This window comes from Scyliorhinus torazame, chromosome 6, assembly GCF_047496885.1.
Source record: "Scyliorhinus torazame isolate Kashiwa2021f chromosome 6, sScyTor2.1, whole genome shotgun sequence".
NCBI classification, from domain to species: Eukaryota; Metazoa; Chordata; class Chondrichthyes; order Carcharhiniformes; family Scyliorhinidae; genus Scyliorhinus; species Scyliorhinus torazame.
Window position 1 is genome coordinate 166,335,510 of NC_092712.1, and position 24,097 is coordinate 166,359,606.

Sequence of the window (24,097 nt, forward strand, 5' to 3'; positions counted from 1 at the left end):
ATCTCAGTTGGCTAGTCAGCTGGATTTGTGATACAGAGCGAGGCCAGCAGCATAGGTTCAATTCCCGTACCAGCTGAGGTTATTCATGAAGGCCCCGCCTTCTCAATCTTGCCCCTCGCCTGAGGTGTGGTGATCCTCAGGTTAAATCACCACCAGTCAGCTCTCCCCCTCAAAGAGGAAAGCAGCCTATGGTCATCTGGGACTATGGCGACTTTAACTTACTTTTATATCTTGGTGACCTTGGTGAAATGCTACCAGGTCAGGAAATAGTTCCATGGGTGGAAAATCCAGGATTCAGGACCAATTGCCCTCTTAAAAATCTCAACTTAATTACTTGCCTGGCAGATCCAAGGGGCTTCGCTTCTCTCCTCTACGCAGAGAAAATCCAGAAGAGGCCAGCATCCCAACCCATCATCAATTTCCGTGACTGTCCCATAAATCCATCTCCAATGGGCTGGGAAAATTCTGCTCAATGTTCAAATTCAGTCAAGCACAAAGATTTACAAACTTTTTGTAATGATGAACTTTCACAGACTTCATTAGAAACGCAAAGGATTTATTGTACAGCAGCCAGCAGCCACAAGGCTATATCTAGCTCCCTACATGCCTGCTCCCCAACAGCGAACTCCACCCCCTGAGGTGATTACCCACTAAGTCCCAATTGGTCATCCAAGCCACGTGACCCTTACTCTGCTCTGTTGCCCTTAAAGGGACAATCACAACATCCCTCCCCCTTTAACTCTCTTCAATAACCAAGTTACTCAGTCCCAAATTCTAACTAAGCAATATATACATGAGCTGGACAATTGTAAATTGAGTTTTGAGGGTTTTTTCTGTCTCTTGTATTACCACTTTAAGCCTGTCATCTTTGTTTACTCAACTGTCAGCACTGTCGATTTACTCTGTGTCGTGCTTTTGAAGGTTTGGCCCGAACCTGGCTGCACTTTTTGGAATTTTTAAAACTTCCGCCTTTACTGATGGAAAGCTCTTTCAGTGATTTCTGGAGTTTTTTCTTCTTCTGGCCATTTAGATAGTCCATCTTATTTTTTAAGATGCTTTTTTTTGTCGATTTCACTTGGAGAACTAGCGTTCTCGAGATCCAAGAGGCCATTGGGTTTAACTTGTCTTTATTATTTTAAAAGCAGTTTGAAACTTCTCTTATTTTGCCATATGCCCATCAGTGCAGTGATTGCTGCCACAGAACCCCCACAGGCTTTGTTCAGACATTGGGAGTTTGTCAGTTTCCACTACTTGATTTTCCCCAGGCTTCAGGACACCTGGATGCAGCTTACTTAGGGCTTTTTTTTAAAACTTAAAGCACTGCTTCCTGTGTTCTCTTTTTTCTTTAATAAAAGAGAACTTTGCAACAACTTTTTTTTAATGTAATTTTTTCTTTTAACTTAAAGCCACAGCTCTTGCTTTGCAGGGTTATTTTCTCTTGTTTTCTCTTTGTACTTTTCTTCTTAAACTTTTGACTGTACTGGCCAATTCAGGTGTTCTACGTCTGTCCCTCAGCCTCTCCAATGGACTGAGATTCCTGGACCGCCTAGCCTCCTAGTCTACAATTTAAGTGTATATACGTTTCTGCATTTGGATGTGGATTCTGACCCGGGGCCTTGCTTTGTTCTCTGTTACCCAAACAACTTGGAATTGTCCATCTTTTCTGATTCTACATTACTCAAGGCCTTGCAATATCTCAAGTGGGTCTACTCGCCCAAAAAGAGGCATTCTGCTGAGTACTTCTTTTTCAGACTTTAATTAAAGCAGGGTACTCACAGGTCTCGGGCCAGAGGCATTGTCATGATAATTTTATCCTCGTCACCAGATGTAATGATGCACTTTCACAGACTCCAATTTGAAACACAAAAGGATTTATTTATAAGAATTGTACAGCAGCCATACGGCTGCAGCTAGCTCCCTCCATGTTTCCTGTCGAAGGAAGGACTCCACCCTTTGGGGGATTTCCCACTCTGAGTCCCAATTGGTCACCCAAGCCATGTGACCTTTACTCTGCTGTGTTGCCCTTAAAGAGACAATCTCCACACATTTCTTTAAATTCCATTTGGATGGGCATCGCAGCTTCATTGTGAATTGTAATCAGAAGGTTGCACATTTGAGTCCCTCTGTCATCAGAATAGCTGTTGGACTTTAACCTGGTGTTGTAAGACTTCTTACTGATCAGAATAGCTGGATCAGAGAATCAAACCTGAGGCTAAAAATTTGAGAAATAAACATCTATTGCTGCAATCCCCAAACACTTTTAACAAACTCATCAAACCCCACACAGTTAAAGGTGAATTACATTTACTTAAACACGGACTGTCAACGGGTTTGATGATTTTAAATAGCCTGACTGAGAGTTTCCATGTGTGTCGCAGGGAGGAGCAGTTCGGGCTCAGCTCCCCTGGCTCCGCCTCCAGTCGGCGGCGCCGCCATTGCTGAATCATGTCGGAGAAGAAGGCGCCTGTAGACCTGGGCTTGTTGGAAGAGGACGATGAGTTCGAGGAGTTTCCGGCAGAAGGTGAGGACCGTTCGGTCTCGGTTACCGCGTTGGACGGACTTCAGCCTTCTCGCTCTTTCGAAGCAGCTCCTTGCCCCGGGCTGCGGCCTAGTCAAGTGACAGACCCTGGTCAGGGCTAGAGCCAGAGCCGAGGGATACAGGGGGGGGGGGGGGGGGGGAAGAGGAGGGCTGGGCAACGATCGAGAGGAGATTGGGGGGGGGGGGGGAGAGAGGATGGGGAGGAAGGAGAGGATGGGGGGGGGGAAAGGAGAGGATATGGGGGAAGGGGGGGGGAAGGAAGGAGAGGATTGCGGGGGGGGGGGAGGAAGGAGAGGATATGGGGGGAAGGAAGGAGAGGATATGGGGGGGGGAGAAGGAGAGGATATGGGGGGGGGGGGGAGGAAGGAGAGGATAGGGGGGGGAAGGAAGGAGAGGATAGGGGGGGGAAGGAAGGAGAGGATGGGGGGGAAGGAAGGAGAGGATGGGGGGGAAGGAAGGAGGGGATGGGGGGGGGAAGGAAGGAGGGGATGGGGGGGGAAGGAAGGAGGGGATGGGGGGGGAAGGAAGGAGAGGATGGGGGGGGGAAGGAAGGAGGGGATGGGGGGGGAAGGAAGGAGGGGATGGGGGGGGAAGGAAGGAGGGGATGGGGGGGGAAGGAAGGAGGGGATGGGGGGGAAGGAAGGAGGGGATGGGGGGGGGAAGGAAGGAGGGGATGGGGGGGGGAAGGAAGGAGGGGATGGGGGGGGAAGGAAGGAGGGGATGGGGGGGGGAAGGAAGGAGGGGATGGGGGGGGGGGAAGGAAGGAGGGGATGGGGGGGGGGGAAGGAAGGAGGGGATGGGGGGGGGGAAGGAAGGAGGGGATGGGGGGGGGGGAAGGAAGGAGGGGATGGGGGGAAGGAAGGAGGGGATGGGGGGGGGGGAAGGAAGGAGGGGATGGGGGGGGGGAAGGAAGGAGGGGATGGGGGGGGGAAGGAAGGAGGGGATGGGGGGGGGGGAAGGAAGGAGGGGATGGGGGGGGGGGAAGGAAGGAGGGGATGGGGGGGGGGAAGGAAGGAGGGGATGGGGGGGGGGAAGGAAGGAGGGGATGGGGGGGGGGAAGGAAGGAGGGGATGGGGGGGGGGAAGGAAGGAGGGGATGGGGGGGGGGAAGGAAGGAGGGGATGGGGGGGGGAAGGAAGGAGGGGATGGGGGGGGGGAAGGAAGGAGGGGATGGGGGGGGGAAGGAAGGAGGGGATGGGGGGGGGGAAGGAAGGAGGGGATGGGGGGGGGAAGGAAGGAGGGGATGGGGGGGGGGGAAGGAAGGAGAGGATGGGGGGGGGAAGGAAGGAGAGGATGGGGGGGGGAAGGAAGGAGAGGATGGGGGGGGAAGGAAGGAGAGGATGGGGGGGGAAGGAAGGAGAGGATGGGGGGAGTAAGGAAGGAGAGGATGGGGGAAGGAAGGGGGTATGGGAGGGATGGGGGTGAAGGAAGGAGAGGGGAATGGGAGGTGAAGGGGAGGAGAGGGGGATGGGGGGGGGGAAGAGAGTAGGTGAGGGAGGGACGGTGGGGGAAGAGGAGATCTCGGGGGCGTGGGAGGAACGGTGAGGGAGAAGAGATCTCGGGGGCGTGGGAGGGACGGTGGGGGAGAAGAGATCTCAGGGGCGAGGGAGGGACGGTGGGGGAGAAGACATCTCGGGGGCGAGGGAGGGACGGTGGGGATGAAGACATCTCGGGGGCGAGGGAGGGACGGTGGGGATGAAGACATCTCGGGGGCGAGGGAGGGACGGTGGGGATGAAGAGATCTCAGGGGCGAGGGAGGGACGGTGGGGGAGAAGACATCTCGGGGGCGAGGGAGGGACGGTGGGGATGAAGACATCTCGGGGGCGAGGGAGGGACGGTGGGGATGAAGAGATCTCGGGGGCGAGGGAGGGACGGTGGGGGAGAAGAGATCTCGGGGGCGAGGGAGGGACGGTGGGGGAGAAGAGATCTCGGGGGCGAGGGAGGGACGGTGGGGGAGAAGAGATCTCGGGGGCGAGGGAGGGACGGTGGGGGAGAAGAGATCTCGGGGGCGAGGGAGGGACGGTGGGGGAGAAGAGATCTCGGGGGCGAGGGAGGGACGGTGGGGGAGAAGAGATCCCGGGGGCGAGGGAGGGACGGTGGGGGAGAAGAGATCCCGGGGGCGAGGGAGGGACGGTGGGGGAGAAGAGATCTCGGGGGCGAGGGAGGGACGGTGGGGGACAAGAGATCTCGGGGGCGAGGGAGGGACGGTGGGGGAGAAGAGATCTCGGGGGCGTGGGAGGGACGGTGGGGGAGAAGAGGTGAGGGGACTGGAGGGGGAATGGGGGAAGAGATCTGGGGGAGGGAGGGCACTTGGGTGAGGGAAAAAATCTGGGGGAGGGAAGACATCTGGAGGGAGGGAGGGAGGGGGAATGGGGGAAGAGATCTGGGGGAGGGAGGAGACTTGGGTGAGGGGAAAAGATCTGGGGGAGGGAAGACATCGGGAGGGAGGGGGCTGGGTGTGCGATCTGGTGAATGAGGTCTGGGGAGGGTGGCATGTGGCACAGTGGTTAGCACAGCTGTCTCAACAGCTCCAGGGACCTGGGTTCAATTACGGTCTTGGGTCACTGTGTGGAGTTTGCACTTTGTCCCCCTGTCTCGTGGATTTCCTCCGGGTGCTCCGGTTTCCTCCCACAGTCCAAAGATGTGCAGGTTAGGTGGATTTGCCATGGTAAATTGCTCTTAGTGTCCCAACGTTTCAGTGGGGTTACTGGGTTATGAGGATAGGGTGAAGGCATGGGTATAAGTAGGGTGCTCTTTCCAAGGGCCGCTGCAGACTCGAAGGGCCAAACGGCCTCCTTCTGCACTGTAAATTCTATGATGATTTGGGGGGGGGGAGATCTGGGTGAGGGAAGAGGCGGGGCAGACGATGGGCGGAGAGGACTGGTGGGGTGGAGAGATGCTTAGGTGGGGAGGGAGAGGATGGATGTGGATGGATAGATCTGGGCGAGGGAGGGAGAGATATATGGAGTGGGGGGTGAATGAGATATTGTGTGGTGTGTTTGGGGACCTGGGAGTGTAGAGATACGAGGAGGGGGAGGGGGGTCAGGTGAGACACTGGGAGTGGACTGAACGGATATGGTGGGCGGGGGGGGGGAAGAGACCCCTGTGGGAGACCTTGAGGGGAGGATGATGGGTGGGTTGGGGACCAGATGACTTTGGCCTGTCTGGGTTCTGGAGGAGAAATGGGGAATACTGGGCGGATTGGGGTTGTGGAGTTCAGTTGGCTTCGGCTTTGTGATGGGTGAATTATGGGGAGATTGGGAACTGGGGGAATGAGGGCCCAGTTGGGAGTGGAGACCGGGGAGGAGGGAGATTTTGGGATCCGGTTTGACCAGTGGGGAGGTGGGTGGGAGACTGGGATTTGTGGTGTCAAGGATGGATGGAGGAGGGTGTTGGGCATGGTGTATGGCCAGGGATGTGGGGAATGGTTGGGAGCGCCTTCTCCACGTGAGCTACTTTGTGCAGTCTTCGTCTTGGTGCCCAGCTCTATGTAATAGGTACTGGGAACATTAGCCTTTTTGGGCAATAGACTTTGCCAGTAAATGAGGCAGGGTGAGCAGAAGGTAAGTTTCTGCCTCAGAAACGTTTCGTGACCAGCAGTATTTGCATTAATTCTCATTTGCAACTTGTACTGATGTAAAAACTTCTATTCAAGCTATTTCGGAGACTAAGCAGTAATAGAGCCTAGAATCTGGGTCAAAGGGCTAGTTGAAAAGGTGACTTTTAAAGAAGTCCTGTTTGAAAATGCGTGACGAGCAACAAGAGATGGGGGTTTAACGATAATGTTCTCAGACTCCTGAAGATCCATCCCATCACATGAAGGGAATCATAGAATCCCTACAGTGCCTACTAAGAAGTCTTGTATCACCAGGTTAAAGTCCAACAGGTTTATTTGGAATCACTAGCTTTCGGAGTGTAGCTCCTTCATCGGGTGACTCACCTGGTGCTTTCAGAATTCTTATTGTTCCCACTCCAGTCCAATGCCGGCATCGCCACATCAACCCTACTGTGCAGAAAGAGGCCATTCGGCCCTTGCTCCGATAGAGCACCTCACCTATCCCCCGCTCCTACCCCTTGTGACCCCACCTAACCTTTGGGCAATATTAGCATGGCCAATTAACCTAACCTGCACATCTTTGATAATCTTTATTATTGTCACCTGGGTCCCTGGTGCTGTGAGGCAGCAGTGCTAGCCACTGTGCCACCATGCCGCCCACAGGATGGCTGGTGTTGGCAAACTAGAGAACATGAGCCAAGAAGTAGAATGGACAAAGTTTAAGTTGAAGTTCAGGTGGGGATGAACCATATGCTGGGTGATTAGAGGATGAGATTTTGAAGTTGGGAGCTAATATGCATGAGTGATTATTTGAGAAGGAAAATCAAAAAGATGCTGCTTGTAAGTCTGAAACAATTCACCAATCATAGAATTTACAGTGCAGAAGGAGGCCATCGAGTCTACACCAGCCCTTGGAAAGAGCACCCTACCTATCCCCACACTTCCACCCTATCCCTGTAACCCCACCTAATCATTTCTTTCTTCTTTTTTTTAATTTAGAGTGCCCAATTCATTTTTTCCAATTAAGGGGCAATTTAATGTGGCCAATCCACCTACCTTGCATATCTTTGGGTTGTGGGGGCAAAATCCACGCAAAAACGGGTAGAATGTGCAAACTCCACACAAACAGTGACCCAGAGCCGGGATCGAACCTGGGACCTCAGCGCTGTGAGACAGCACTGTGCCACCGTGCTGCCAACACACCTAACCTTTTTTGGACACTAAGGGCAATTTAGCATAGCCAATCTACCTAACCTGCACACCTTTGGACTGTGGGAGGAAACCCACGCAGACATGGGGAGAACGTGCAGACTCTGCACACAGTGACCCAAGCCAGGAATCAAACCTGAGATCCTGGAGCTGTGAAGCAACTGTGCTAACCACTGTGTTACCATGCTGCCCTGTGGGAAAGACTTGTAAATCAGACAGATGTGTGGGCAACAGGCAAGTTGAAATTTTAAGTATGGGTGCTTCATCAGAATTACAGTGGATGACAGGATGTGAAGAGTGTTGATTTGGTAAGTTGCAGTTTGTGCACAGTTTAGACAGGGAAGAAGGGATTGGAAAACCTCAGTCCGAAGGCTGAACAGTGGTTTCAGCATCAATGGGGATAACGTTGGCAATATTGTCAACATCGGTGATTCTTGGGAGCCCCGGCCAATTATAATGCCCCCACTGTCGCCCAGATTAAGTTGTAGCTGACTCATCATGGATTGAAGACTGAATCTGGGATCTTCCTGTCTATTTTGCAACGCCATTTGCCGAATAACCTTGCAGAGCTGAGAAGCTCTGATATTGATTTCTAAAAGTAACTTAAATAACTTTTTGCATATTGCTGCTTTAAAGTAAGAGGCATTGAGATTTGTAACTACTGAAATGGTAGCTTTCAAATATTTATCAAAACACCTCTTCTATAAGTAGCATTGCCTGTATTGAAAAATGGAAGTTCACCTGATGTTTTCATGACTCATTAATCATAGAAACCAGGAGTAGGCCATTCAGCCCTTCGAGCCTGTTGCTCCATTCAATATGATTATATCTCTTCCGATACACCTTGCTGCCATTAAAATCTAAAAAAACATTGTCTATCTTTTTTGAATATTTTCAGTGTTTGGCCTCTACAGCTTTCTGTGATAAAGAATTCCACAGTCAGTCCTTTGTTTTGCCTCCATATTTATCAGGGACACAAATAAGGTCGGCACACCATTAGAAGAAGAGATCAGGACAGTTAAGATGACTTATAGAACATAGAAAATACAGCACAGAACAGCCAATTATCTCCCTTGTTCTTTCAATCTTGGAGGATAAAAGACCAGGTGGATTGCATCTGCATATTGGATTGCTATGGAAGAGCAAGCAGAAGCAATGTTGACTACATCATCACAAAGTGTACTGGAGGACAGCTAATGCTTCCTATATTTAAACAAAAAAACACATCCAGGGAAATATGGACGAAATTTTGATCTTGGTGGTAGGGAAGGTTCTGGAATATTTACTCAAAGCTATAATTAAAAAGCATCTAGAAATCAGAAATGTAGTAAATTGGATTTCGGAGAGAAGGCCATGGTTGATTAACCTTGCCGATGTTTGCTGCTTTGAAGTAAGAGAAGGGTAACACGGGTGTAATACATTTGGATTTTCAAAAGGGATTCAATAAGCACTGCATAGTAGAAACTTAACCAAGGTAACCAAGATCAGAGTATGTAAAGTCCGGACAGGTAGCAGAATGGATAGCAAACTGGCTACAAAACAAAGAGTGCGGGGAAGGATAGCTACTTGCTGAAAAGTGGTGTTCCTCAAGAATTGGTGCTGCCCACAATTTACATTATTTTAATGATTGGAACTGGGAAATTTGAAATACAGTTTCAAAATTTTCAGACCCGAACAGGTTCTAGTTGGTATCGAGGAAGATTGTGACAAAGTGCAATTCGACATAATGAACTTCCAGAATGTGTGTAATTGGCAAATTAATTTCATCATAAATAAATCGCGAGGTGTTGCATTGTAGTGGGAATAATAGAGACCACAATTGCTTTGACAATGACTAAATGGGATGGAAGGGGAAAGAGCTCAATCTAGAAACATAAATCACTAAAAGTAGTGAAGGAGGTTAATTAAGGCCATTTTGGGGAAAAAACAAATCCAGTACCAACTTCATTGTTAGGATACAAATGTTCAACTTCGTTAATGTACACTTGGAGTGCCATGTGCAGCTCTGGTCTCCCTATTATATATGAGGCATTTGCGAAGATGGAAAGTTTAAGAGCACTGCGTGCAGCAAGTGTATTATCTATTCTGACTGGGGAATTTTAATGTACATCAAGGATGGCTCAGTAATGTCGCTACTTACCAAGCTGACCAAGTCTTTAGTATTTGTGCCAAATTGGACCTGTGGTAGGCAGTGATAGAACCAACAAGAGGGGGAAAAACCTACTTGACCTAATCTTCACCAATCTACCTGTTACAAATGCATCTATTCATTAGGAGGCATGGCCACCACACTGTCCTTGTGGAGAAGTCTTTACTTCATACTGAGGACATCCTTGACCATGTTGTGTGATGGCACCATCATACTCAATGGGATGGATTCAGAATAGATTTGCAGCTCAAAACTGAAATTCATGAGTTGCTGTGAGCCATTTCACAGCAGCAAAACTACATTTCCCCACGATCTGTAACCTCATGGCCTGGCATATCCTTCACTCCTCCATTACTATCAAGCCTGGTTCAATGAAGAGTGTAGGAGAGCATGGCAGGGGCTGCACCAGGCATACCTAACAATGAGTGCTAACTTGGTGATGCTATGGGGGGGGCAGCATGGTGGTGCAGTGGTTAGCACTGGGACTGCGGCACTGAGGGCCCAGGTTCGAATCCCGGCACTGGGTCACATTCTCCCCGTGTCTGCGTGGGTTTCACCCTCACAACCCAAAGATGTGCAGGTTAGGTGGATTGGCCACGCTAAATTAGCCCTTAATTGGGGAAAAAAATAATTGGGTACTCTACTTGGTGAAGATATAACACAGGACAATGTGCATACTAAATAGTGGAAGTAGCATGCAATAGAGCTAAGCAATCCTACAACCAACAGATACAATGTAAGATCTGTAGTCTTGCCACCATTCAGTCATGAATCGTGGTAGACAATGCAACAACCAAAGGTGGTGGGGGAGGGGGTGGAGGAGGAGGTTTAGAGGAAACAGGAACTGGGGAAGACCAAATACCTATTGAGCCTGCTCCGACATTTAATATGATCATGATGATCTTTGTCTTCAACTCCACTTTGTTGCCTGCTCTCCATATCCCATGAATCCCTGAGACACCAAAAATAGACTATCTCAATCTTAAATATATTCAATGATGACACATTCACAGCCCACTAGGGTAGAGAATTCCAAAAATTCACAAACCTCAGTGAAGAAATTTATCTTCATCTTAGTTCTAAATGATAGCCCCCTTATCCTGAAACGTGTCCTACGTGCCCCAGTCAGCTCTGTATTTACCCTGACAAGCCCCTTCATAATATTTAATGTTTCAGTGAGATCATCTCTCACACTTCTCAACTCCAGGGAATATGGACCCAATTTACTCAGCCTCTTCTGAATCATAGGACAGCTGTCTCATCCAAGAGACCATTCCAGTGAAATTTTGCTGTACTGCCTCAAATGCAAGTATATCCTTAAATATGCATTCTGTATTCTAGGCGTCCCATATAATTGTAACAGGTCTTATTTACTTGTGCACTTTAATTTGTAGCACAGTGGTTAGCACAGTTGCTTCACTGTTCCAGGGTCCCAGGTTCGATTCCCGGCTTGGATCACTATCTGTGCGGAGTCTGCACGTTCTCCCTGTGTCTGCGTGGGTTTCCTCCCACAGTCCAAAGATGTGCAGGTTAGGTGGATTGGCCATGATAAATTGTCCTTAATGTCCAAAAAGGTTAGGTGGGTTACGGGATAGGTTGGAAGTTTGGACTTAAATGGGGTGCTCTTTCCAAGGGCCGATGCAGACTTGATGGGCCAAATAGCCTCCTTCTGCACTGTAAATTCTCCTTCTGCACTGTAAATTCTATGATCTGTTCCTTGTGCAAGGACACTCAAGTCCCTCTCACCATGAACATTTACAAGTATCACACCTCTTAAAAGGTATTTTGCTCTTCCAATAACCAAGTGAATAACCTTGCACTTCTCACATTATACTCCATCTGTCACCTTGTTCACTCTAAAGTGTGTATCTCTGTGTTGTCCTCATGGTTTGCATTCCCACCCCCTCCCCCTTCTCTTCCCCATCTGCCTCTCTTCCCCGCCCGCTCCCCCACCCCCCTCCCCGGCGCGCTCTTTCCCCCCCTCCCCGGCGCGCTCTTTCCCCCCCTCCCCGGCGCGCTCTTTCCCCCCCTCCCCGGCGCGCTCTTTCCCCCCCTCCCCGGCGCGCTCTTTCCCCCCCTCCCCGGCGCGCTCTTTCCCCCCTCCCCGGCGCGCTCTTTCCCCCCCCTCCCCGGCACGCTCTTTTTCCCCCCCCCCCTCCCCGGCGCTCTCTCTTCACCCCCCCCCCCCTCTCCGGCGCGCTCTCTTCACCCCCCCCTCCCCGGCTCTCTCACCCCCCCCCCCCTCCCCGGCTCTCTCTCTCCCCCCCCCTCCCCGGCTCTCTCTCACCCCCCCCCCCCCGGCTCTCTCACCCCCCCCCCCCCCCCCCCCCCCCCCCCCGGCTCTTTCTCACCCCCCCCCCTCCCCGGCTCTCTCTCTCACCCCCCCCCCTCCCCGGCTCTCTCTCACCCCCCCCCCCCCCCCCTCCCCGGCTCTCTCTCACCCCCCCCCCCCCCCTCCCCAGCTCTCTCTCACCCCCCCTCCCCGGCTCTCTCTCACCCCCCCCCCCCCCCCTCCCCGGCTCTCTCTCACCACCCCCCCTCTCCTCTTAAAAACTATATGGTTTTTAAAAAAAAAATTCAACTTGAAATCTGTGGCAATGGACCTTGCGAGATGTCAGGTATGCAGATGGTTTGGTTGCTCACCAACTTCAGCTTGTAGAATTTCTAAGGTTTAAAAATTCAAGCAGTTCATTGAGTTGGCTTTAAATGTAATGTTCTGGACTGGAGGAGGGTTAATTGAAGCAGCACAAACTGAAAGGTGTTTTGATTTGTATCCCACTTTATAAGCAGTGGTATATTTCCCAGCCCCTCTGTTTTGGTGCAATCCAATTTTTTATTAATAACCCAACTGCAAGCTTGAGATAGGATGAACTCGAAGAGTTGGTTTATTTGTGTGCACACAATGCAAATAGTGTTTGCAACATTCCCTTCTTATTCCGATAGTAAAGAGAGGGATAGAAAAAGAAGACCGAGACCACAGTGAAAATAAGTATTGCAATCCTCCCAAGGTAGCCAGTGGACTGAAAACGGATGAACACTTTTCTGGTGGTCTTGATTTTGCCTGATTAGGTAGGTATGCAGAGATGAGTCAGTCTGGCAGGTGATGTTACAGAATTTCCAGCAGAAGTAGTGTAGCTGGGGGCCAGGTGTTCCACCTGGGCAGAGCTGAGGCTGCTAGTTGGATGGTAAATAGCAGATTGAGCTATGCAGATTAGCCAGGCAATATTACTTGTTTCACAAGCCAGAGGCCCATGTCACATGACTCGCGTGTTTCACGACAGGCCCATGTCACATGACTTCCCACCTCTCCACCACGTCTTTACAAAGGATATGTCTCCCAACATCTGGATTCCAATACTGTTAAATGTCGCGGGCATTAGGAATTGAAAGGAAAGTGCGGGACCTTTGTCTTAACAGACGGTCCATCGCCTTCTGGCAAGTCTGGCTTATTAAATGCAGATGGCCTTTGTATAGATCGCTTTGAAGTTGGGCTTTCTAGTCCACAGCTAGTTATTAGTGGCTCCTCAAAGATAACGAGGTACAAAGTTTCCTGGAACTGTCAAGTAGGTTCTTTTGTTGGGAGTGGGGGGAGAAGTCACAGACCGACATAGGTTCAGCTATTTTAAAGGTCTTTGCTCTGTTTTAGAATTTTTAGAAATCTAAAAATATGCAGGGCGGGATTTAAGTAAATGGGAACAGTCTTATAGCGAGCGTGATTAGCTGTGTGTTTCTAGCGCTCGCAGCACCAAGAAACACAACACTACAAAATGGCACCCGGGTTATATAGGGGGCCTCAGCAGGGAATGCGTGGCCAAGGCCGCACATAGCGGCCGGAACTCCTCAGTGTAACAATTTTTAAAATCCATGAAGCGACACCCCCACAAGCCCCTATGCACTATGGGCGGGATTTACATTGTAACGTCTTGCAAGATTGCATTAGATCTCACGTGGCATTGCAAGCCGGGTAGATCCCGGAAGCAGGATCTCCCGCTTCTATCTGCCACGCTGCGCAGAAGCGAGCTGCTTTTCGGGCACAGCGTGGCCGTTCGATTAAGCGCACAGTGTGAGATGTTAGTCCCTCACAGTAGTTTAAAAGTTTACATTGGTTGCAGTTCATTGTCAGGAAACTTGGATACATTGCACTCGGCCCCCTCATCTAAAACATCAATGTAGATTGTAAATAGCAGAGATCCAAGCACTGATCCTTGTGATCCTGCACAAATTACAGTCTGCCAACAAAAAATGACTTGATTATTCCTACTTTGGAGTTTGTTAGCCAATCCTCAATCATGCTAATATATTGTCCCCCATTAACAACTGCTTATATTTATTTTGTACCTTTAATGTCCCAAGGTGCTTCACAGGAACTTTATGAATAAAAGTATAAAACTTATAACACCAAGTCACATAAGAAGATGTTAGGTCAGATGACGAAAAGCTTGGTCAGAGAGGTAGATTTTAAGGAGTATCTCAAAGGAGGAAAGTAAGATAGAGAGGCATGGAAGTTGTTGATAGGATATTCCAGAACTTGAGACTCGGGCGACTGAAGGCCACTAATGGTAAAACAGTTAAAATTGGGGATGGACAAGAGGCCAGAATTGGAGGAGCACCGATATCCTGGAGGGTTGTGGGGGTGAGGACAATAGAGATAGAGAGGAGTGAGGCCATGAAAGGATTTGAAAACAAGGATACAAATTTCAAAATCAAGACATTGCTTGACCAAGAATTAGTGCAGGTCAGTGAGCACATGGATGATGGGGAAGCATGGGCATAAGTGTTTTAAATGGCCTCCAGTTTATGCGAGTAGAATGTGGGAGATCAGACAGGAGGGCAATGGAATACTGTGATGTAGAATTAACGAAAGCGTGTACACTATTTTGGCAGATGTTTAGCTGGGGTGAGTAAAGTCGAGTAATGTTATGAAGGTGGAAATAGACGGTCTTAGTGATAGCATGAAAATGAGGCTGGAAGCTCATTTCGATCACCGAGCACTAAGGTTGAGAACAGACTGGCTTAATCTGACTGTTGCCAGGGAGTGAGATAGATTCGGTGGTTAGCAAATGGAGTTGGGTGCGGGAACCCCATAAGGCCTAATTTTATATAGCCTTGTATGGCACCTTACCAGATGCTTTTGAAAATCGAAATACAATGCCTTTTTATCCATCCTGCTAGTTATGACCTCTCAACTCTTGACAGATTTGTCAAAATTGATTTCTCTTTCATAAATCCACATTGATTGTATTTTTTTAAGTCCCCTGCTATCACATCCCTAATGATAGATTTTAGTTACAGCAGTAATGACATTTTGAAAGTACTCCATTGGTTAAAGCGCTTTCGATGTCCAGAGGCATTGAAAGGCACGATGTAAATGCAAGTTTTCCCCTTGCCTTTTTCCACTTAATGATTTGTATTACTGTGCTATTTGCACTTAATAATAGAGGAAGAATAACTTCTCTCTTGATTCTGCTGTTGGTTAAAGCAATGAGCAGTTGTGCTCTACAGAACAAGAAAAATTACAAGTATTGCTGAAAAAGACATTTATCGAAGCTTTTCGTCTAGCACTCACCAGGACAATAGCAAAAACCCTAATGTCAGAGGAAACAACATCTTTGAATTGTAGATTCAATTCAGAGTTCTGATTGGTTGAGAAATGGACTCTGGTAGAGACACTTCCACAAGAATACACCAGTTAATGGTGACTGACATTTAACCACCAAGCATTCCTTGAAAATTTATCAAGGTAGCTTGACTCTGGTCAAGTACATGCAAATGTGCCACACTGCGAGCCTGATTGACAATTTTGAATTGGTATTAGATCATAGAATTTATAGTGCAGAAGGAGGCCATTTGGCCCATCGAGTCTGCACCAGCCCTTGGAAAGAGCACCCTACATAAGGCCACGCCTCCACCTTATCCCTGTAACCCAACCTAACCTTTTTGGACCCTAAGGGCAATTTAGCATGGCCAATCCACCTTACCTGCACATCTTTGGACTGTGGGAGGAAACCGGAGCACCCGGAGGAAACCCACGCAGACACTGGGAGGACGTGCGGACTCCGCATAGACAGTGACCCAGCAGGGAATCGAACCTGGGACCCTGGAGCTATGAATGAACTGTGCTACCGTGCTGCCCACGTATTCTTTCCAGTCTTTGGGATGGATGGTCTAGTAATTAGCACTGAAATTCATATTCCACATTGCTCATTTGTGTGATAGGCGGATCGTATCAAACTGCAAGTCCCTTCCAAGGTTTGCAACCGGCAAGGTACGGACAGTACCCAACCAGCCGGTGCTTGCAAAGCTTAAAACACTGTCCAACATTCAATGGGATTATGCAATTGAACAACATTTTCTAAATAACCCTCTGAGCTTAATATTACACTGACAACCAATTTTAAGTTTGCCAGTCGGGCTAACAGTGTGGTGTATTTGCATATACTGGATATTAATACACGGGGACCTGTTCTTTGTAGACAGAAAGAACATGTACATGCTTTGCGCCTGTTTCAATTAAATAAGATAGCCATTCACAGGTTAATTTCCTAAGGGCAATACCTTGACTAGAGTCAAGCTGCCTGGTTTAAATTTTCAAAAATGCTGGGCAGGTAAATGTCAGCCAATGCTGGGCAGGTAAATGGCGCATTCTCCATGGTAACACTTCTACTTGCTTCTCACACTGTATTAAGTTGTTGTTCCCCCTGACATTAGTATTCTTGCAATTTCCAGGTAAGTGCAAGATGAAAAACTTTCACAAACTTTTTCAGCAATACAGTAAGTTCTATGCGACCAAAAGTTCCAACCTTGACCCTGCTAACTTTTCTGTTCTAAGCTGGATTAACCACTGCACCACCGTGCTGTCCAAGCAAGAGGGAAAATTGATCAAGATTACTGCTCTTGATCATTAATCAGCAACTCCTGCTGGAATTGCACCTGTTGTGATGAATGTAGGATTTTACGTATTTGGATTATAAGTATTTGATGAAGTAAGGGTTAACAGCGTGGGTTAGTGTGTTTAACTATTGCAGTCATGTTGGTTTGAAAGCTTTTGGGAACCTGAGGTGCAATTCACCATCATAAAAGTTTGGGATAATGCAATTTTGTTTTAATTAAGGGGATTCTCTGGGGAGTTGACTAGTTTTCAGCTTGGTAAGATGATGTCATTGTTGGGTGGAGCTATGGAATCAGGCGTTTTGAGAAAGCATTTTAAGTTGAATTCCGATCTGGCTGAATGTATGCACATTGAAACAGTTCTGCTCTCACTGTAAGTTAGTTAAAAGTGATTAACTGTAATTAAAGCAGTGCAGACTTATTTAAGGATAAAGAGGAGCTGAAACAAGACAGTTAACAGCTTTTGAAAACATTCAGCCATAACCTCTGCAGGGGTTTGGAGCGGAGTCAGATCTATCCTGTAAAGCAGTGTCAAGGGATCTCTTTCTCAAAAAATAACTCTGTAAAACAAGTATTCTTCTGTGCCACTGGTATTTGGGGTGGATTGAGAGCTGAGATGGTTTATTTTCTTGTTGTTTAAGTGAGAATAAAGATAGCAATTCAGGATATTGTATTCACTGTATTGAGTAGTACTGTTTAAGAGGTAATTGTAAGCTATTTCTGGGAGTAATGTTCAAGATTTTAATACCGTGTTAGACATAAAGTTTGTTTTAAAATACCATATCACTATTTCTTGCAATTGTTCCTAGAGTGAAGTATCCTTTCCACACCGTCTTACAAAATTCAAATAAGATTTTTGGGTTTTGGTCCAGTATCCTTGCCACTGTTGGGGTATGGTGTGGGATTGTAGTACTGTGCACTAACTTTTACGGTCAACAGCAACGTGCAGATCAAGTCTGAGCCTGATTTGTGTGGCACAAAAGTTGAATTATCAGAATTTTCATTCAGCAACTTTGGATTAAAAGCAGTAGACTGCATATAGCATTTTTAACATTGAAAATATCCCCAGAGCACTTTGAGTAAAAGGAACAAAGGCCAAGATGTCATGGAGGAACTGAGAAGTGATGGATGGCATTATCAAAGAGATAATTATTCAGGAGTGTGTCTTGTGGGAAATCGGAGGATCTAAGGAGACAGGTTGAGAGTAGAGCCAAGGATAGTAAAGGGGTTCATAGATTGAAATGTGGGAACGGGAGAGTGTTCTTAGTTTGGCCAGGTGCTTGTAATTGAGTGATTTACGTGAGATTGGATGCTCATTAACCCCTCTATTATCCTTGTCTCATTAACCATCTGGCAAAATATGCTTCTCTACCCTTTGAAATCCATCAGAAATGAAGATCCAGGAAGAGAGATCTCTGTCGCAATATTTTTGATAGGTTTATGCATTGTAGGCAGAAGTAAATTACTTCCACCTCATGGAAACAGAAGTTATACTTAGTTTGTTTTTCATTCTATGGCAATACCAATTTGTAATAATGGCAAATCTTGCACAATGCCTTTTGTATTTTGGTTTGAACATCTACAAATGGCTAAAGATCTTCGAAAGTAGCTTCTTTCTTTTGTATTTTTGTCTGTTGTGGTTCTGAGATCAAAATTCATATCTCTTCCATTTAATTTGGAAGTGATTTTTTTTTTTTTAAACATCCAAACAAATTTAACTTTGTTCTTTTTTTTATTTATATATAGGCTGGACTGGGTTAGATGAAGATGAAGATGCCCATGTCTGGGAAGACAACTGGGATGATGACAATGTAGAGGACGATTTCTCCAACCAGTTAAGGTGAATAATAATAATAGAGTAATATAATTTTACAGCACAAAGCCCTGGTTTCTTGGCAATAACTTCAAGTTTGGTATATAGGGACAGAGGAAATTGCTGGGTCAGGCACAAATAAAGGACCTCAATATATTGGTAACTTAACTTATAGTTTTGAATAATGCAGGAGAAATAGTGACTTTCTAGTGAGGTAGCATCTCAAAAATAGTGACCAGAATATGAAGACAAAACGAGCTTTCTTCAAATAAAAAGCCATGCACAGCGTAGAAGGTGTGGATGAAGTTACGAATTTGATTAGGGAGGCTGAGAAGCTGATCAAAAGAACCAAAACAGATGACCATAGCAGGATTGTTAAGAATATAAGCACAATATGAAAAGCTTTTATAAGTAAATTCAAAGCAACTGGACAGGTAAGGTTTCAAGCAGAGCTTATATTAAGTAACCAAGGAATGCAAAGGATACATTGATGTTTTCTAAATGAATTATTTGCCTCTTCATCAATAACCCAGACAGGCTTCCTTACGGCACATAATTTCTTAAGAAGGAAAGGTTTGAGAAAATTAGAGATACCTGACACAAGTGGTAACCTAGGGAACTATTGGTTGGAAGGCTGACATTATATGGAATGTTCTAAATGCCGTCCTGTGTGCAGGATGCTGGTGATAGTGAATCAGCTGCTGATTTACTCTTCCAATGCAGCCCAAGAAAAAGAAAATTGGCAGGTTACAAAGCAGGCAGCCAATTCAAAATTGGCAGTTAATCGCCCAGCAATATATAGTTAAATTAACTCCCCTATTCTTTTTGTGAGGCACAGTCAGAACTGAATTTTAAAGCAAGTAACTCTGGATTGGAATCTGCTGCTAATAATAATCCTGAGTGGCTGTTTCCTGAGCTTCATCCTCAGCTACTGGAGACTAATCACTTTGAGTCTGAGGTGATGAAATATCTCCCCTTGAGTCGGAGAATTCTATGCCTATTTTAATCAAAAGAGGAAGGAGATGCTACACTTAAAAAAAATTGTTTCCTACAATAATGTTTCTTTATAGTTCAGTTTGTGTTGCCTTTTTTCTAAAATATCACATTTGCAACATTTATTCTTCCTGTTTTTTATCTTGTATATTTTATTGCAGTTAGAAAGCATTTGTTTTACAAATACAGAGAATTTGGACATTCTCAGCAGGTCTGACAGCAGCTGTGAAGAGAGAACAGAGCTAATGTTTTGAGTCTGGATGACTCTTTGTGAAAGCTAGCTCAACTCAAAACATTAGTCTGTGCTCTTCCACAGATGCTGTCAGATCTGCTCAGATTGTCCAGCATTCTCTGTCTTTGTTTCAGATTCCAGCATCCGCAGTAACGTGCTTTTTTTATATTTGTTTTACTAAATTATCTCTCGTGCTAAATTCTGGACCATTAAGATTATTAAAGCTATGACCTTGTATTAAATTACGTGCTGGTGTTGGGAGGTGTGCTGTTCAAGATTGCCCAGTCATGCCAGGCACCCCCTCAATATCCCATTGACTCTGTGCTTTTAAAAAAAAAAAAAAATAGGTATCATGAATCAAAACTTAATCTTGTATCCTCTAGCATTGGATGAAATATCTGTTTCAAATAAAATTCTGACTCTTGCTTGAGCCAGTAAATTAATCTGGCAATATTTCTCAGTTGAGAAACTAACAATTAAGTTTTGGTTATATGAGCTTCTATAAAATAATTGTGACTTGTGTTGATGCAAGCAATTTTTCTGTGGGGCTCTTGGCATCGGAAAAAAATATCTGGTCAAATAGCCTCCCTGCTTTGAACAATGAATTAATAAATATTTATATTTTTTTAATAGTCAAACTCAGGAAATCTACCAAATACTGTTATGGGCCAGGGTTTAGAGAACCCCAAAGTGTATCATGGAGTTTACCTGGCCCACAACTTTTAACAGATTGTGGTATGGGGAGCACAAGGCCCACTCTATGGGTGTGGTACAGCAGAAATGGAAAAGTATTTTGTAAAGCAAAACAATGTTTATTCTATGAACTCAAGTTAACCTTTTTAAAACATACAGTGAACATCTTAGCAACCATTAATTCAAATACAACCCCCAAAGAATATAACACTAAGTAAACCTTTAAGCTTTCCTTTTTAACATCCACACGACTTAAAAACAAAACCTTTATCAGAAGCACATCAGATTAAAGTCACTACTGAAAACATTTATAATTCTGAATTCATCAAATGATCAAGAGATAGTCTTTTGATGGCAGAGAGAACATCAGTACACCTGCTTGGTCTGGCTTCAGCTCCAATGCTGAAAACGAAACTAAAACACACCCTGCAGCAAACAACCTAAAACGAAAGTAAAAAGCTGATACAGCCCAGCTCCACCCACTCGCTGACATCACTGCAGTAGTAAACACCCATTTGTTAAAGATACACTCACTACAGATATTTATTTACACACCCATTTCTTAAAGGTTCTCTCACATGACATATGTTTGAACAAGTTTGAGGAGATGTGTATATATTTGAACTGAATAGCTGCCCCCATGGATGTCAACAGACAAACTGATTAAAATCTGTAATATCTGTATCAGTTTAAGTTGAAGCATGATTTCAGTTAGTAAATCTGCTTTAACTTTAAGTAGTGACCGAGTTAGAAGATAAATACCATCTAAAATCTAGGGGAAAGCTCCATTTGTCACAATCACACAATTTCTTTAATGGATGTTGCAGGAGACATAGAATATTTGAAGGGAAAATACATCTACTTAAGTAGATCAGGAGCATGTAAAAGTATAGCAAAATTGGACATTTTAACTAGGTGAGATGCCATCATTCTGACTGCGTACTATTGCAGTGAGAATCAAATTAGAAGTGTTTTTCAATGATCTGTTTTGACAGAAAGAAAATAATGCAGTTCTATAACTTTTATTTTATATCTGACTGAAGTGAGAGTAACCTGATTACTTAATATAAAGTGAGTGAGTTATCCTTGAGCTGTAAAAAATTCTGCTTCTATTTTTTAAGAATTTAATTCCTTCTATAGATTCAACAGGTTTCTGTAATATTCACATTTAAAGCTTAAGACACTTAGCAGTCTGCCAAATAAGACACTTTCTGAAGAATTCATTGAATGGAGACCTCAGCTGGAGTATTGTGTACCATTCTGGGCACCACACTTGTGGAAGGATGTGACGAGTACAGAAGAGGTTCACAAGAATGGTCCAGGGATGAAAATCTTCAGTTATGGGAGATTGGCAAGTTTGGGACTGTTCTCCTTGGAGAAATTAAGGCCCAAGAGGAAATTTGATAAGAGATGTTCAAAATCATGAGGGGGCTGGACAGAGTAGATGGGGAGAAAATGTTCCCACACGTAAAAGGATCAAGAATGAGAGGGCACAGGTTTAAAAGTGATTTGCAAAAGAAACAAATGTGATGTGAGAAAAACAATTTTCACGCAATGAGTGATTCAGGTCTGGAATGCACTGCCTGGAAGTGTGGTAAAGGCAGGTGCAATCAAGGCATTCAAGATGGCATTGGATGATTATTTGAGTCAAAACAATGCACTGTGGTACGGGGAAAAGGCAGGGGAATGGCACCAAGTCATGATGCTCGTTTGGAAAGCTGGTGCAGGCACAATCGGCCTCCTCCTGCACCATAAAAATTCTGTGATTCTGAGATGGAACATTGCTATATTTTGTATCCACAACATACATGTTTGACTGAATGATGCATACAGATCAAGGTTTGGCATATCTTGTTGAATGTGCGAGAGTATCTTCAAAATTACACATCCAGTACAGTGTGCCACTTTTTCAAGCTGACAAAATGGGGTTTAATTGAACTAGATCAACTATTGGAGATACAAGCGATAGGAGTATATTAGTCCATAATTGACATGTTTGGAAAATTATAGTTCACCAAATGTCAATTAGTATCAGCGGTTGTTTAAAATCAGGTAACTTGTCTACTTAAACTCAAAGACTGATCTAGATGGCTATTTTTTTTTAAAGTAAGTCAATAATGGAACTCTGTTTGGATTTTCAGAACATATTTTGGTAGCATTCCACAAGAAAGACTTCTTTAAGTTATAAACCGCAAGATTCCTCTGGTAGAATATTGGACTAAAGCTCAGTGGTAAACCAGAATTGAGAGTTTCAGGCTAGAGATGCTATTAACTGGAATGCCACATGGATCAGATCTTGTATCCAACAATAGGTGACTTCCAAGTTGTTCAATGCAATAGAGGAGGAGTATGTGGCTAAAGAATTGCAGAATGATTCAGAGCAGACAGCCAAATGGCAAATTAAATTTGGCACTGATCAGTGCAAAATAATGAATGTAGTGCAAAATAATGAATGTAAGCCAGAATGTAGTGACCAAAACTAAATAAGCAAAAACAAGACTTGAGGTGATTTTCGATTGCCAGAATTTTAAATATAGAATTTATATTTAAGATTTTACGATGTGCTGATAAAAGCACAGTAGTGTTCAGTGATCAGTCTTGGTCACCTATGTAACAAAGATATACTAACACTGCAGAAATGGTACATAAACGAGCACCAAGGCTGCTTGTGATGATAAAATTATTTCAACTCTCTCTTTCCAGAGCTGAATTAGAAAAATTTGGATACAAGATGGAAACTTCCTAGCTGGCAAGATTCTGCATGATATGAATGCATGGAAGTGAAGAATTCTGCGTAGATGTTTAAAATGCCGTTGTGGCGCACCAACAGTGGAAGCAAGATGCAGTATCAATGAAAAATAACTCGGCATTCTGTTGCAAAGGAGGACACAATTTTGTGAATTTTCCTTTTTTATTTTCATAATAAATTGTTTTGAAGGTAGTTTGATCTGTATTAAAGTTTCCTTTATTCTCATTCTATAATGGTCACATTCACTGCAGAACAATATGCTGAGTGTAGCTGTGGACAAAAGCCCTCCACTCCCAAGACCATACAGATTTCACCTATACTTTTGACTTTGAGTAGGTGCAAAAAGATCACAAGTTCACATATCCAAAACTTTGGTTTTGAGGTGACCAAGGTAGGATTGGTGCTGCTTTATGTATATCTCTAAATTGCACTAAATGAATAAATGGCTTTGCAAATTAAATTCTGACGTTCACATGTTGTCACTTTTATTTACTTTAAATAATTCAACTTAATGCTGCATTTTATATGACTTAAAAACCTATTGTAGCACACTCAATTTGAACTAATAACTTTGTTTACGTTTTGTGTTAATTGTGCAATAATAGTACTTCAAAATTAAATGCTTTTTTCTTCAACACCCATTGGTAAGCAGGACAGGTCAAATAACAACCAAGAGCACAATGGCTCCTGCTGCTTCTCACTGCACCCATGCAACTTTTATATTTTTGACTTATTAATTTAGTTTGAGCCAGATTGCTGTTTAATGCTAAATTAGAAACAGTTTTGCATTTTAGCCCATGCCCACCACATTTGAGACTACCTGGACTAACTTTACATAGAATCTTTACTGTCAACAAGGAAGACTTACATTTTGACACTGACTACGTTTGGATCCAAGTCCAAAAGATGGCCCAATGCCATTTCATACTCAAATGAGCATTGATTGGCAGCAGGCAGGACTTCTGTTTGCACTTGGGAAAGAAGTCCTGACTTGGAGAACTTGGCTGACAGCTCTCCAGCCTTTCCAGGCACCCCACTGCAGTGGCCGGAAGAAGCATGGTCGTGACAAAGTGCAGGGAGCCAGTGTGAGGCAAGTGGCAGGGGATACCATAGGGGATTGGAGGGATGGTGAGTGTGTATTCAGAGATGGGGTAGGGAGGTCTGGAGGTGTCCAGTCTGTGAGGGGAGGGCTCCCCCAGTCAGAAGAGCGCATTCAATGAAGGCCAACCATTTGTAGTGTCTGTCTTTAAGACAACAGCAGAAGAGGGTCACCTGGT

General features: G+C 45.3%; 1 protein-coding gene across 1 annotated transcript; it reads left to right on the forward strand.

Annotated features, from left to right (window-relative positions):
* The first annotated feature begins 2,361 nt into the window (after positions 1-2,361).
* On the forward strand, positions 2,362-23,280 carry sem1 (SEM1 26S proteasome subunit). Its single transcript, XM_072509060.1, has 3 exons — positions 2,362-2,521; positions 18,087-18,180; positions 22,775-23,280. The coding sequence occupies exons 1-3, from the start codon at positions 2,446-2,448 to the stop codon at positions 22,815-22,817; spliced, it is 213 nt and encodes a 70-aa protein (XP_072365161.1). The 5' UTR covers positions 2,362-2,445; the 3' UTR covers positions 22,818-23,280.
* Positions 23,281-24,097: the final 817 nt, after the last annotated feature.